The 16,443-nt window shown below is 38.5% G+C and overlaps 1 protein-coding gene across 3 annotated transcripts in view; it reads left to right on the top strand.

The window, feature by feature from the left end:
* The window catches only part of PALS1 (protein associated with LIN7 1, MAGUK p55 family member), a 54,234-nt gene extending 38,580 nt beyond the window's left edge, over window positions 1–15,654 (top strand). For 2 of the 3 annotated variants that reach the window (XM_028725721.2, XM_028725727.2), the window contains 9 exons: window positions 747–908; window positions 2,027–2,104; window positions 4,070–4,253; window positions 4,644–4,715; window positions 5,680–5,790; window positions 6,270–6,437; window positions 7,243–7,445; window positions 8,730–8,840; window positions 11,226–15,654. In XM_028725721.2, the coding sequence (XP_028581554.2) occupies window positions 747–908; window positions 2,027–2,104; window positions 4,070–4,253; window positions 4,644–4,715; window positions 5,680–5,790; window positions 6,270–6,437; window positions 7,243–7,445; window positions 8,730–8,840; window positions 11,226–11,402 (1,266 nt within the window). In that variant the 3' untranslated portion in view covers window positions 11,403–15,654. The remainder of the gene's footprint in view (window positions 1–746; window positions 909–2,026; window positions 2,105–4,069; window positions 4,254–4,643; window positions 4,716–5,679; window positions 5,791–6,269; window positions 6,438–7,242; window positions 7,446–8,729; window positions 8,841–11,225) is intronic. The other variant, XM_028725733.2, reaches the window with a different exon arrangement.
* Window positions 15,655–16,443: the final 789 nt, after the last annotated feature.

The following is a 16,443-nucleotide window of genomic DNA, read 5'->3' as shown; positions in this document are numbered from 1 at the left end:
CCGTTCCGCGAGTCTCTTCGTCTAGCGGTTTTTTCGTCTTGCGAAGCAACCCTATTAGCGGATTAGTGCTATTAGCGGCTTAGCGGCTATTAAAGGCTTAGCGGCTTAGTGGCTAAAAGGCTATTAGCGGCTTAGAAAAAGGGGGGGGGAGCGTAAAAAAAATCGCAAAACTCGCAAGACGTTTTCGTCTTGCGAAGCAAGCCCATAGGGAAAATCGTCTTGCGAAGCAACTCAAAAACGGAAAACCCTTTCGTCTAGCAGGTTTTTCGTCTTGCGAGGCATTCGTCTTGCGGGGCACCACTGTAAGTCAATAATTAAAATTCATTAAGAAGAGAAGCTATCAAAATCCCAACTAAAAATGGGAAGAATGTTTTGATGAGCTGCATACTGTGCCTCCCTGCAAAACAAGAAAAGCTTATTCAGGCTCATTTTGTTGTTATTGTCTTCTCTTAGACTTTTCTCTGATGTGCTAACTATAAAATTACAGTATTCCTTAGAAACTGTAGAGAACTTGTATTTTCAGAAATGTTATTTATTGTTGGTTATATTTCTGCTCTGCCCATCATCAGGAGTTCAGGGTAGTATTCAGCATACATTGTCTTATAAAGTGAGTTAGACTAGAGTTATAGACTAACGCAAGACTGATTGGGGATTTGAACCTGTGTCTTCCCAATTCTACTTTATCCACTGCACCACAATTATAGAAAATTTCTGACACTTTTAAATTATCACTTTTAATTATGCAGGGCGCTACAGTACGCAATGAAATGGATTCAGTCATCATTAGTCGAATAGTGAAGGGAGGTGCTGCAGAGAAGAGTGGGCTGTTGCATGAAGGTGATGAAGTTCTGGAAATTAACGGAATTGAAATTCGTGGAAAGGATGTTAATGAGGTTTTTGATTTACTGGTATGTTGAGCCTTGCTTTCATGGTATTCTGCTACTTACTATGATCCGACTTGTGCATTTAAATTTGTTAAATTCCAGTTCAGACTTTGATATGTTTTGCCAGCAGCTATGCTTAAAATGTTTGAGCCCTGCATACCTTGCAGACAGCGTATGTCTTGTTACAGTTTCTAAGGTCAGAGGAGGACAGCCTCCTGAAATTGCCTTCAGCACAAATGGTAGCAGCTTGCAGGGTTGTTAATACTTGCTCATCAGTTCTGAAATGCTTCTTTCCTGGAGGTGTAGCAGAGTGCAGTCCTAGGAGTGAGACATTTAATATAAGCAGGGCTTTATAAAAGTATTTAGGATTATATTACTTGAATGCTATGTATAATTGTATGAGACTTTTATGTCTAGAATGTGGATTGTTCTGCACCACCTGTTCCTGAATATGCCAGAACCTATTAGGAAATGTTCCAAGTTTGTATTAGGACATACTAGGAAATGATCAAAGTCCAACTCTTCTTTTAACCTGGCACTCCAGAAGGTTCCATGTCCTTTTTGTCCAGTCAGCTTTGAATTGAATAATTCCCATGGACTGGCTTCAGCTACGAAGCTGCTTCATCCTGGCTTTGGGTGTCATTTTCATTTCCTTAGTGAATTCCAATTGTGCTGCCCTAGGAGCACCATCTGACTTTATTTTAGCATTACCTAGCCTGGCACATTAGTTATGGGTGTAGTGTCTGGGCTAGCCATGCCTGTTGACATTAAGAGGTGAGACTTGAGACATAAAGCACAAGAATTGCCTTCCTGAGTTATACCAGAGTCCACTTAATCAAGCATTCTTTGTCTCAATGGTGACCTGAAGCCTGTGAAGCCATCTATCTCCTTGTTTGGGGACCAGGCTGTTTTCTGAAAAGTGGAGGCAATTTGTCACATAAATATGCTAGACTAGAGCACTTCCAAATAGGGGTAGGGAAACTAAGATTAGAGTTCAGGGAGAAGAAAGACCTGTAAGAGCAGCAGCTTGAAATTCCTCCCCTCCCCTTCACCCAACCCATTGTTGCTCCCCATGAGTGAGTGTCTAACTTCAAGGCTGTTTTTAAGTTGTCAGTTACTAATGAATGTGCTTTTCCTCACAGGCGGACATGCACGGCACGCTGACATTTGTCCTGATTCCCAGTCAGCAGAGTAAGCCACCACCCACAAAAGAGACAGTGGTATGTTCTTGTGGCATATTTCCAGTATATAACTTACCTTAATCGCAGGTGTTCAGTCGGTTTTATATTCTCTTTTTGTTGCTATTGAAGTCTTGTGTGTCTCCTTCACTGAATAGTAGACTACATTTAATTTAGCCATGCTTTAAGAAGAGATTTTGAAAATGTTGGTGGAAGCAATTGTAAGTTGTCCCATAACATAGGGTTGCCATACGTCCAGACAGTGCTTCCAACTTCAGTTTTCCGGCTAGGTCTGGGAAATTCCAGACGTATGGCAACCCTACCATAACATCACTTTTTGACACTATTGAAAACACATGACACAGGGAATCCATTTGTTATATAAAGTAAGGAGAATAATAAAACTATTCTTATCCTTGGCCTTGCCAAGCAGTACCTTTTCCTGAGTAGGCATTTTGCGGAGGAGGAAAAAATGGGTTTTGGGACACTTATAATCCTTTGAGTGACTGGGAATATTAGAGGGATGTCTTTGGCAAGCAAGATTTCCTGTTTAAGAGGCAGGAGAAAAGTAGATAAGGATTGGATGATGGAGCAAAAGGCTTTCTGGGTGATTAGACGTGAGCTGTTAAACACAACAGATGTTTCTAGCATGTCATGTGCTGCTAATACAAGCTATCTTCATCTGATTTTTAACTCTCCCTGTACTATATCCCAGATCTTCCCTGCGGTCCCCTGATTCCACAGGAGGCTTTGGGGAGGCACAGTGGCCAGTAGAGAAGGGGAAGGAAGTCCTGTTGTGCAAATGACCTTTTTCATGCACATAATTTTTTAGTACAATCCGCTACTTGTTAATCCCATTTCAGGTTCTGCATTACCATCTGATACAAACCATCTTCATTTTCATCACAAAACTGCATCAGCTTTAAGCAGGGAACCTTTCAGTTTAGAAATGTCTTGAGTGTTTACTTATGTCTTAGTGAAGAAATAAGGTTTTCATACTAGATTCTGAGAGCAGAAACCACATTTGTTGTATTGATTTTATTCCTTAAACTCCTTAGATATTTTCTATTAAGTGTCTTGTTTCTGTAGTGAGTTGTATATGCAAAATGGTAGATAATGCCTTGATTTGGGGTGTGCTTTCAGTTGAGATTCATTTGCCTGCGCCTCCCCCACTTTTTTCTGTGCCACCAGGATATTCCTCTTATAGGTATGCATCAAAGTGCCCTTTCATTGAGCGCAGAGTGACATTTCCCACCCCACCCTATGTAAGCAGAATGACTTCTCATTAAAAAATGAAAGTGGTGGAGGCGGGGGAGCAGGCGCAAACATCAAGTCATCAATGTTTTCATAATGCAAGTGTCAAATTTATTTTAAAATTGGTATTGTTCGCTACAAGAAAGTTTGTTCTAGCTGTCTCCCATCTCTGTGTTATTTGGTTGATTGTGCTTGGAAAAAACATCTTGCTAATAATGAGTGCACAGAAGTATCTGGAGCACACTTTCCCATGCCATCTCCTACGTGCATGTACATGTGCCGCAGCTTTGTAATGCTGCACTTTCCCTGACAATTTGGATGGAGAAACTGGTTGGAGCTTGCTTGGGACAAGTTGCTTGGGATAGTTAAGCAGGAGAGCAGGCAGACCCAGCCTCAGTTCACACACATTCCATAATGGCTGGGCAGAGGCAAACCTTCCTTTGGAGCTCATCAGAGAATAGAAGATTAGTGCTCTCTTCAGTCTCTCTGATTTAAATTTGAGTCTGCCTTTTCAGGTCTAAGTTGTAGAGGGGAACCCCTCTTGCCACTTCAAAGTTACTTACTGCCCAGTTAATTGTTCCTAATTTTTAATTGCCTTCTATACCAGTAGTTTATATTTTTATTTATGCTTGAGCTTTTCATTCTGTATTTGAAGTGAAAGTGGGATCTCTTATATACAAAAGGAACATATTGTCAGAGATTAATACTTGCAATTCCAGTCCATATTTATGTGTATACCTCTATATTTTCTAGATCCATGTGAAAGCTCACTTTGACTATGATCCATCTGATGACCCCTATGTCCCATGCAGAGAGCTAGGCTTATCCTTTCAAAAAGGAGATATACTCCATGTGATCAGCCAAGAAGATCCAAACTGGTGGCAGGCCTATCGAGATGGAGATGAAGAAAATCAGCCTTTGGCAGGCCTCATTCCAGGTATTTAATTATGAAATATTTATGTGTATATTGAATATGTTTTTTACAAAGAAGTTTCAGATACCATTGTTGTTGAACTACTGGGATGTTGCTTTGAATTGTTGTTGCATAGTCTCCTCCTTTGGTGAGCTGCTGATATGACCAAATTCCCAACAGGAGGCCTAATGTTGTAGATGTCTTTTAACTTTGGCATTTAAAAACAAAAACAAAATGAAAAAACTGATGCAGAGGTATGAGAAGAATTCTTATTGTGGGATTATCTTCCTCAAAGCGCTTATAGGGATCAAAATCTCAGTCCATTTTGAAATGTGATCACTCTTGAAACAGTGGTGTACTCTGAAACGGCAATAATTTCTCATTACTAATTATTAAATGTATTCTATCATTAAGGGAAAAGTTTTCAGCAACAAAGAGAAGCTATGAAGCAAACTATAGAGGAAGACAAAGAACCAGAAAAATCAGGTAGATGAAAATCTTCATGAAATACCTGTGATAACTAATAATCTTAAAAGAAACTCAGTCCTTGAACTGTACCTCCTCTTTTTCAGTTCAAATACTTCAGTGATAGTGAGCATTTATCCACAACTTCCATAACATGTTTAAGGAGAGCTAAACTGACTAAGCAACTTTTGCTGAGATACTGTCATATTTGGGTGAAACTTAATGTACTCAGTGTAGACTCACTGAAATCAGCAGACAATTGATCTACATGGGTCTGTTCTGAGTCTGATTTAGCCATCTATTGCACTTTGACTCAGGTAGAACCTAGAAGTGGTACCATGTGTTTTGTCCTCCTTGATTACATATATGGATGTATTGTACTCAGGTGGGGTTTTTAAAAATTAAAAAGATAAATAACCAAGGGAATGGACAGTTTTGCATGTGTGGTCCCACTGACAGAAGACAGAAGTAGCAGTTCCTTAATACTGATATACAGACCAAGTAGGGAGTACAAACCTCTATGAACTTTCCTTCTACTTGTTCTTGCTAGTATAGCCAGTTCTTTAAAAAAATGATATCACATTTCCAATATGACAACTATCCACTGTTTTGATATTCCAAGTGCCTCCTTAAGACACTTCTTTCACCATGGCTTATTCACTTTACTTACTTTTTCTTCCTCTCTAACATGTCACAGCTGTTCCTTGAGATCAGGGTGGCCACATGTTGCTGGTCCAACTCCCATCATCTCCAGCTAGCATGGCCAATGATCAGGTATGATGGGAGTTGCAGACCAGCAGCATCTGAAGTAACACATGTTCTCCATTCCTCCTTTAGATCGTAAGTCTGTGTGAGCAGGGTCTGCCTTGTGTTTAATTTGTGTACAACAGCTATCAATTTAACATGCTTTATAAAATAAATAATTGCAGCTGGAATCTTAGTTACATATTTGGACAACTTTGACTCTCTATTTTTTAACTTCTAGGGAAACTTTGGTGTGCGAAGAAAAATAAAAAGAAAAGGAAAAAGGTTCTGTATAATGCCAATAAAAATGACGGTAAGAAGGGATTTCAGCTATCTTCCAGTATTTTTTCTGGTTAGTGCAACTGATTTATTTTTCAGCTTACGATGTGTTAAAATTATTGCGCATAAATATTCACCCATAGTTATTTCTATATTATCTGGACAATATGTTTTCTAATATTTCTTTCGTGATTATAATAGTGAATTTTCTATGGGTTTTTATGTTTTAGAAGTAAACTGCTAGTCTGTGACTGTAATAAACATTGATTTTAGAAGTGATAAGCCTTGGACCCTGATCCTTTGGCATTCAATTAATGTGAAGAAATGATAACAAAACTATTACACAACAATAAAAGACTTGTTTTTTAAAGCTGTTCTGAGGTATTCAATTCAGTTTTACTTAGAGTAGACCCACTGAAATTAATGAACATGGCAGTTAGGTGCATTAATTTCAGCAGGCCTACTCTTGAGTAAAATATAGTTGACTATCACCCCATGTTTATTTCTTCCTAATCAAATATGCCATACTTATTTTGGCCTTGTTTTCTCAAGATTATGACAACGAGGAGATCTTGACTTATGAGGAAATGTCACTTTATCACCAACCAGCGAATAGGAAACGACCCATTGTCCTGATCGGTCCACAAAACTGTGGCCAGAATGAACTTCGGCAAAGGTTAATGAATCATGAAGCTGACAGATTTGCTTCTGCAGTTCCTCGTAAGTTGAAAGGCTGGGGCACAGAACTGTCTTGTGTTCTGATGTCAAACCCTTGCTGCCTGACCTTACATCATTTTTGCAAGTTCAGTTCAGTACCACGCTATATACCTTAGTATGGAGGAAAGTTGCTTTAGTAAATTCTTCCCCAATACAAATGTAGGGAGTTACCATAAAAAATGTCCTTTGACCCAGTGATGCAGATATGTAATTTTTAATGGTATTATAACTCTTCCCCCCACATCGTTAGATGATTATGTGTATTAAATTAACTAAAAGTGTAGTAAGGCAGCCCTGCTCCATTTTGGGCCCTTCTACTTATTTCTGCTGAGTGGAGCCCTGGACTTCTGCCACAAAGTCCCTATTCTGATTGTACCACTACTTTGATCCCATTCATGAGAACAAGGCAGTTTATTGAAGTAACTTAGTTAAATTCTCATTTACAGGAAGGTGATTTTGCTACCTTGCATTCTCCTGTATTTTCAGTTGTATCTGACATCCCCTGCTTCATGTTTTTGTTCGAAGTACATTTGCATGACTGGACATGTGTTATGCACAGTTGGACATGTGCCAGCAACTGCTGTATTATGGAACTATTTTTTTAGCCCAGTTAAGAGTTTGCGATTCTTTCTGGCTGAAAGACTCTAAAGGTCAACATTGTTAATTTTGCACTTATACAGTCTGCTGAAAAGGGTTTCTTTCCAAGTAGCTGTTTTTCATATCTTGCAAACTGACATAACAAAAATGCCTTCAAAACAGTTAAAAGACACAGAAGTCTTAAATTAGATTTGTTTACTGGTCTTTTCAGATACAACACGAAATAGGAGAGACAATGAAGTGGCTGGCAGAGATTACCATTTTGTATCACGGCAAGTATTTGAGGCCGACATAGCAGCAGGGAAGTTTATTGAGCATGGTGAATTTGAGAAGAATCTGTATGGTACCAGCATAGACTCTGTCCGGCAAGTGATCAATTCTGGAAAGATATGTCTTTTAAATATCCATACACAGGTAATAGAAGTTCTTTTGGACATTGAAATCCTAGGTTCTATGTTGCAGTAGTTCAGTTAGAATGTGTTGTTGATGAAGGCCTTAGTTTGGTTGGTTTTGATACAAATGTGAAATCTGTCTATGTATACCCTAAAATTTCTCCTAGATCAGATGTATGCAACTTCCCTAATATGCTTCTGTGCAGGCAATAAATTTGTACATTAGTTGCCCACTCTACATATTTAGTGGTTATAGGTACTGAGCAGTTTTCATAAGACTAATTCCTAAATACATCACTCTTCAGTTTTCTCTTTGGAGAACTCCCCATTGTAACTTTCCTTACCCCAGTAGACATGTAAAAGGAAGATATGCATCCTTAAACATGCAGTGGACATGCAGTAATGTTGCTTTCAGTCTCCCATTCACATTTCATAGCAATCACCAGTGTAACTCATGCACCATACACAGTGAGAAGCAGCTATAATCAAAGGCTCTTCATGCTTCATCCACTTTCACTGTGGTCATGTTAGACTTTCTTCAGAATCCTCATCTTGTTAGGTCATTTAAAAGCATCTGTGGACCACATGTTGCTAAGTCTTGAATTATGCTATCTGTGTTTTCAAGACTAAATATGAAGAAATAGCAAATTACTCTATAAAAATACACTAATACTGTAAATAGCAGAATTATTGTAACCACACTTAGCAAGGGTGTAGAATATTATATTCTTCACCACGTAAAGAGCAACTCATAGTAAGAATGTGGATTGTCCAAATTCAAAAAATTTAGTCATTAGAATATAAAACGTAAGTTCCTCACAGTTCCTGTACACATAATCATTTTAGAGTTGCAGAGATGCATACATGATCATTATCATTTTTCTGTTGTCTTCTCCATTTTGCTGCTGTCAGAAGAACTGTCATCTGGATAAGTAGCATGGTCTACTATTAGGAAAATTGGACTCGGCTACCCTGTATCAGTTGCAGTTTTCAGCTCTAGTTTCAATGTAACTATCTCTTTGCTAGCTTGTGTAGTTCATGAAGTTTAAGTTCCTTTTTTTGGTTATTTGTGCAGCCCCAACTGAACGATTTTTGAGATCACATGTTGTAACTTGTTAAGCTCGTTTCTCCAGGAGCAAACTGGCTTTTCTAGGTAGAAGCCTTGCACAATCATTAGCGTAGAAAGTCACCATTTATGTATAATGTTGCATGCATAAATTGTATTGGCAATAGATAATTGGTATGAATTATGGTTTTGCTTTGTTTTATGAAAATATTAATAGTACAGATTTATATTTCCCAACAGTCACTGAAGAGCCTTCGCAATTCAGACTTGAAGCCATACATTATCTTCATTGCACCACCTTCACAAGAGCGGCTTCGTGCATTACTGGCCAAAGAGGGCAAAAATCCAAAGGTAATATTCACATGTAGTGTTTATAACAGTGCATTCAGCCCCTGGTGCTCCGACACACATTTTCTTCAAATATGCTAACTGTGTAGCATGCAGCAGTCACAAAATTCAGTATGAGAAGACTCAGGCAGAATTGCAGACCTAACTTTATGCCACAGAATTCAGTGTTGGTGGGTTCTGCTGCTCCTGTTCAGGGTTATGACATCCTCCTACTGCTTGTGTCCAAATATACATCAGTAATAAATGATGAGTGCTTACTGAATTGGGACACTTTTAAGTAAATATACATATGAGGGGTGAGGAAGCTGACACTACGTCACCCTTTCAAGCAAGGAAACTGCCACATTCCTCTTGAGAGTCCCCCAAACCTCTAGCATGTTGAGCATGGATGGAGAAAGAGGAGGTCTTGTTGCATGAGCTGAAATTTTTCCACTCACCTGTGTGCATTGATTACAAATTCTACTGACAGAATTCTACTTTACTTGGTATTCCCTTTATTATAGACAGAATGTGTGGCAGATGCTGAGTTCCTGCTGAATTTTTTCTTTTTGGATTCTCTGTTTTGATGTGTTGCTCCTAGTTTCTGCCACCAGGTGGTGCTGGCCAGCTATTTTTGATAGTGTTTTCAGTTTGTCAATGTATTACAGTGCTAGCTTGGTTTAAGAACAGCTTAGTACAGGGGTGAGCAAACTTTTTCAGCAGGGGGCCAGTCCACTGTCCCTCAGACCTTGTGGGGGCTGGACTATATTTTTTGGGGGGAGGGAAATGAACGAATTCCTATGCCCCACAAATAACCCAGAGATACATTTTAAATAAAAACACACATTCTATTCATGTAAAAACACTAGGCAGGCCCCACAAGTAACCCAGAGATGCATTTTAAATAAAAGGATACATTCTATTCATGCAAAAACACGCTGATTCCCAGACCGTCTGCGGGCCAAATTTAGAAGGCGATTGGGCTGGATCCAGTCCCCGGACCTTAGTTTGCCTACCTATGGCTTAGTTTATGAACAACTTGGATTAAGAATGCTGCAAACCCGGAAGTAGGTGTTTTGGTTTGTGAACTTTGCCTTGGAATAACAACATGTTTCGCTTCCTGTTGAGTGTGTTCCATTTGTAAATTGAGTCCCTCACTGCTATGGGAAAGCACACCTTGTTTTAAGAACGTTTTGGTTTAAGAACGGATTTCTGAAATGGATTAAGTTCGTAAACCATTCTGGAGGTCCGGTTGTAAACCAAAACAGGTTGTAACCCAAGGCGTGCTTTCGCCAGTGGGGCCTCCCCCCCAAAATTGGTTGTAATACAAAAAAAAATGGGTTGTAATAAAAAAAATGGGTTGTAATACCAAAAAAAGGGACACGCACTTCCGGGTTTGACATGGTTGTAATCCAAAATGGTTGTAATGCAAAGCGGTTGCAAACCAAGGTACCACTGTACTTAGAACAGGACAAAAAGCAGAAGCCATCTAAGCTGGCTGACATGACTGTTGGTGATCACTAAAGTGCATTTATCTTAAATTTTGCATTCAGTTCCCTGTTTAAAATAGAATCTTCCAGGTTTCACAGCACATCAGCTATTTAAGCTTGGCCATGGGGTAGATTTGTCCTTTAGGGGTTCAGCCCCCCCAGATCAGATATCCCGTTAGACAGGTGATGAGGGTTGCATATGTATACCTGGTATTGGGAACCCAAGACAGGACAGGGGTTATATTGGTGTATCATCTATTCTGCTGCCTAAAAGTCTCCCTCCCTAAGCTCTTGGAGGTAATCTTGGACATAGCGTTGAGGACCTTGAGGCAGCTTGTACTGGGATCCTCAGTGTTTATGCCAAAGTTGCTTCATCTGAAGAAGCTCAGAATGTTATGGCCTCCATACCAACCATGGCCCTTTCTGAAACTATCACCGGGCTAACATTGTGGCAGGAAACACACTGGACTGTTTCTATGTTGTGGGAGCCAGTAGTGATTCTGTCATGGACAGATCATCATCTGATCTATTTTGACTCATAACCTCCATAGGAGGGAAGGATCAAATCTGAAGGTCTGCTCCCAAACCCTAATGAATCCAGGTGGTTTTATGAGGTCATTAGGGGATTTTCCTGCAGGTTTAGTCAACAGTCTTGTTTAGGTCCTGATCTTTGCTTGGAATGAGGAGATGACCATGGTTATCAGCAAAAGGGAGTTCTGCAAATTCCTATGATCCCTGGGACATTATCCCAGGGATTATAAGATTGTGCCCTAGTGATACAGTGACTTTCAGACCTGCCAGTACTTTGTTTCGTCCTAATCAATCTAATGCTGCTTTTTCACAAGACACTGACATTTTTGTGTAATATATCCATAAATATCAGTTGATATGATATAATATACTTTCGTTTAAATTTCAGCCTGATGAACTTCGAGAAATTATAGAGAAAACCAGAGAGATGGAGCAAAATAATGGCCATTACTTCGATACAGCTATTGTGAATTCTGATATTGACAAAGCATACCAAGAATTACTTCGTTTAATTAACAAACTTGATACAGAACCTCAGTGGGTTCCATCCTCCTGGCTACGGTGAAACAGTTACAAGGAAGAAAAGGACCTTGCCAATAGAAGAATGCTCACCCTGTATATTAGATGATGGATTAACCTCTAGTCCTCTGTGTGCACGGATTAACTGTGTGCTTTAAAAAAATAATACTCATACAGTCTGACACCATTCTACTGTGATTTTGAATGTCTGATCTTTCACTACCTTTTTACCAGACATTGACATTTTGAACAAGCCACTACATTTTTAATCATTTGAAAACACTTTCAAGCGGCTGCTTTAAATTTACCTTTTCTGACTAGAGTTTTTTTCTCAAGGTAAATATATGTATACAGTCCCTGATCACTATAAAAACTGATTGTTATTTAACGTTTTTAAGTTAATTATGCTGCGGACATGATGGTAGTTTGCAAAAACACCTTTACAGAATATTGGATAAAGAAATATAACTACAAGGGGAATGAAGGAATTAATCTACAAGTACTCTCAAATGTATAAAGGGGCTACTTTGATTTGAAGTTGCCTTCTTGGGCTTCAAATTGTTGTTGAAACATTCCATTATCTAATCGCACTGCAATTTTTGAAGATGTGTACATTGTAAATATTTCAAACTTTTTTGTCTTTAGTTAGTTTGTAAATCAGATTCACAGCTAATTAAATAACAGTAAGTCCTATGGAAGGTTATATATATATATATATCTGCTGATATTTTAGATGTGGTATTTTATGAATTTTTTCCTCTTTGCTATATCAATTGATTGAGAGCCACGGTTAACACATGGGACTATAGAAGAGTTTAGATGGGAAGCTATATTTTTATGAAAATAGAAATTCTTATATGGATTTTTTAAAGAATACTTTGCTTCCTTAAAATGTAAATTTGTCTTTTATAACCAAGGAAACAGACTTTGGGATGATGAATATTAGAATATTTTCTTGTATTTTTATACCTAGGCACAAGGTGTCTCATGGCTGTTGATCATGTAGGTAGTTATAAAGTGGAGTTTATAATATTAAGTAACCCAGTTATCATCCTGGATTTAATTGATACTGTTGTAAAACAAAACTAGTGGAAGAATGTGAATGTTACTAAATTAGGAACCTGATGTGTTCTGTTTCTAGAACCAGCATATCCTTATATGCAATTGAAAATACCCATAAAGGTTCAAATATTACAGCTATTGCATTTATGAAACTTCTCTAATTGTAGCTGCCTTTGAAACTGATTAGCTTTGTTGCTTTGTGGCACCCTTAATGTGAATATGAATAGTTTTCTTTGTTCTCAATCATAGCTTTTATTTTTATATACTGTCATACACTGGAACTACTTCAACATGTAGCTGAATATAACCTAATAGTTAAGAATTAGTCTTTCCATGTTCTTTCATATTTTTCTCTGAAGGATTAAACAGAAAATCCCAAGCAGGATTGAAACTTTTTTGTGTTCGTAGTTGAACATACAGTATACATTGACATATGGAGAATTGGGGGGAGGGGGGTAATACTATTTAAGAACTGAAATTCCTCTCTTAGTATTATGATCCACTCCCCCACCATGGGAGAAAAGAGAAATCTGGAATCAACCAACAGCTCCCCTCCTCTGCAGAGTATATGCATATGATCTTTAAGCGTAGAACATTTATCAAGAGATTGTAAAATCACTCAACAATGTGCCTCTATCCAATGAAGCCTTTGGGTAGGAAATAGAAGTGATATGGAATAATCTATGTATCACTGTCAACCTGAAAAATAGTGATTTATCTCAAATTGTCAACTTTGCTTAGAATACAAAGCAGAAAAATGAATGTTGTGTTTCTTCCTTGCTTTGCTTTGATGTGATAGTAGACAACAAAATTCAGAAACTCTGGGCTAGTGCAGATGTAAGGCTTCCCACCCTTTAAGCATGCATAGGGGATCAGGAATGGGCTATGGGATTATTCAGTCCTTTCCCCTTCCTTTTTCTCGCACAAATCCCCTTCCCTCCCTTGTCTTAACTATGCTTTGCTATGTCTACACTACTGTTAAACCATGGTGAAGCTTGATCACTGGCATTCAGAATCAGTATTTGAAGTGGTTTACAAATCCTATCTTAAGACTTAACAAACGTTCAGGATTGTGCAGAGATGAAGGTTCATGGTTAAGGATGGTAGAATCTGCACACGAAGAGAAGGCTAGGGAGAGCGCACACAGTGCCATGGCCTGCTTCCACTTCTTTAACTATGGTTAAGGAATGGAAAGTGTTTTATCTGCATTGTATAGTCTGTGCATTACCCAAATGTATGTATTTTTCATCATCTTAAGAGTTATGGTGCTGATGTCCATGAGGTCTAAATTTAATTACTTTTACAGCCATGTGAAAGAATTCTACAACTCTATCAGTATCTTAGGTTTAAATGTTAAAGAAAATGCTGATTTACTCCATGATGCATTCTAGGACAGTATATGAAATACTGGTTTTGGCATACTATACTGGTTAAGAGTGATGTATTAACAGTAAAATCCCATTTGTTTCTCCTATCCCCCTTCTGAATTTCTAAGATGATTAAGAAATTAATTGGACATAGTCTTATAAATGCAGAAATTACTATATATATTAAATGTGCCTGCCACCTGCTGTCCTTTGAGATAAGAGTGGTGGCCTAAAAATCCACACTAAGCTCTGGCTATAGAAATGCAACTGTGGCAAACAATAATAATTAAGAGGGCTTTCAGAAATCATCCAATATAACTAAATTGATATCTGTCAATTACTCTACTACTGACATTTGGAAAAGGATGTTGCACAATATTGTAATTACAGAAAAATGGGCATATCTGTTTGGATGAGGGAAGAAAATCCTAAACTTCTTTCAGAGAATACAATATTGTGTATTATAATGAGCTTTGCAACAAGTGCTGTTCTATTCTAGGCTAGTTAAATAGGGGAAAATATTTGATTAACCAAGTGAAAGATATGCCTTGTAAACAAACCATGACTGTAATGATATTTCTTTAAAAATGGAAAGAGAAAGGGTGAAGGGCTGACAAAATAGCTTTTTAAGGTAATACAGTATATCTCTACACAACGCCCAGGTTGAAGCTTGACATCTACTTGCACTCTATTTTGAGCTATTATAAACTGCACATTAATGTAAACATGTAAAATAATATTCCTAGCCTTCAAGTATACTATTGTAAATGTAACCGTGAGGTAATATATTTCACTTCCCAGTGGCTTAGTACTATAGGCTACTGTGCCAGGAAATAAAAATAGAGGGTTGTATAAAACAGCTGCAGCTTGTGTGCACACTGTAGTGTTATGGAAAGCAGTACCAAGATTGCTCCAAGTTGCATCCATGCTGCTGTGCTGGCTGCCAGTGCCAGGGGTGGTATGGTGGTACAGCCTACAGCCACTATATGCTAACGAAAGGCAGGGAAACAAAAGCCAGCTCATCTTTGTACTATCCTGAAGCCTTATTGGCATTCAGCTTCATCAGTGCAATCTGGTGCATCTAATGTTTTGTATTGAGCTGTCAAGCAGATACTGCCCTTGTAGCTCAGTCAGTGCAGTCACTTATTTGTAGAGTTGGAAGGTGTGTTCCAAAGCCTACTTGGGCATGGTACCTAAGACCCTTTGTGTGCTCCATCTTGGCAGAATATGCTCCCCAGAAGTGCATAGGCACAGTTTCACACACAGTAACTTTTGTTGCAGAGTTGGCTGTGTCATTTGGTTCCTAAAGGCAACTGCATAACCAGAATGGCCTATGGAAATGTGTGGGTTCCCAGAGCTTGCAGTCTCCTCTTTTAAAAAAAAAAAAAAAATCCATCTCTGTTCCTACCAGGTTTTTACTCCCCCAATTACACTGAGCTGAGCTCTTGGTTAAGCTCTGTCCTCACTAACGATAAGGTATATAATCAATGTATTCTTAGCTGCAGCTTGGGGGTGGTGAAGAGAATTTAACCATGTGAGAATTCAGAGAACACAGTTGGCACAAGACTAAAAAAAGACCATGGAGGAGCAAAGTGGTTCCAGGAGCCAGTGTGGTCCCAATACGCCAGAGCGGTCCTGAGATTATTAAAAACAACCCTGCTTTATAAAAGTTTCAGCATATCTTTAACATGGCTTAAAACTTCAGCACAAGTTTGTAACATCATGACGGAAAATAAGGTACTTGACTGAAAAATGAAACTTGAATAAGCATATGTTTAATTGTGGAGGTTTTTCTCTGTCCTTTGGAAAGGAATTAGCATATCTTGCATCATTATTTGCTTACCAAAAATAAAGGTCACTTATTACTTATATTGCACACAAAGTGTATTCTTTAAATAAACCAGCACCTTATGTGAACTTGGTGCAATGAGGGGAGGGGAGGGGAGAACTTGTATGCGTCTTTTTTTGGAATTCCCAACTCGTTTTAAATGCCTTATTTTATTATTTAGAATCACCCCTCCCACTTCTGGATGTAGTATTGTTTTTGTTGCATGCAGAGCAGGATTAATGAATTGCCAAACCACCAGAAGTTCCAAGGTGGAACGCAAGGCCATTTCTCCCAACCCATGCCTAGTGTCTTATCAAGCTGATGGGGGGATTTCAGTCCTGCTGGGTGCTGTTTGGCTATGTTTGAAGGCAAAGCGAAGTATGATGTACAAGGTAAATTGAAAGTTTAACTCCAGTGACTCATTCTTGCTTCAGTAAACCAATACTAATGTTGCCTTACACTTCTAAAATTGTAGACTTACCAGTTTAACCATTATTACAAGCTTATTTCAAGAGTGGAACTGTTCTAAGTTATGTTAGGTCACCATTAGTTGCTGCTTTAAGTGCTGGGATAGTGATTTCCTTAACTGTTCACTAAGTGGATCAATTCTTTGCTGGTGTGGAACTTTATGAGTAGTCATGTCTGTCTCAAATCATTAGGTGCTTCCAGACACTTGCTAGAATCAAGTTAAAAGTTTGGTTACATCTTTTGGGGAATCCCTATCCAGGCATCCTTCAGGAGCTAAACCACATCTACTCCCAAGAACTTCCCACATTCTTAATTCAGAAGACTATGAATGCTAAATGCATGCAGCACAGGACACAACCATA

The sequence above is a fragment of the Podarcis muralis genome, chromosome 1 (assembly GCF_964188315.1).
Source record: "Podarcis muralis chromosome 1, rPodMur119.hap1.1, whole genome shotgun sequence".
Lineage (NCBI taxonomy): Eukaryota > Metazoa > Chordata > Lepidosauria > Squamata > Lacertidae > Podarcis > Podarcis muralis.
The sequence above is the reverse complement of the archived record's forward strand: the minus strand, read 5'-3'. Positions and strand labels throughout refer to the sequence as shown.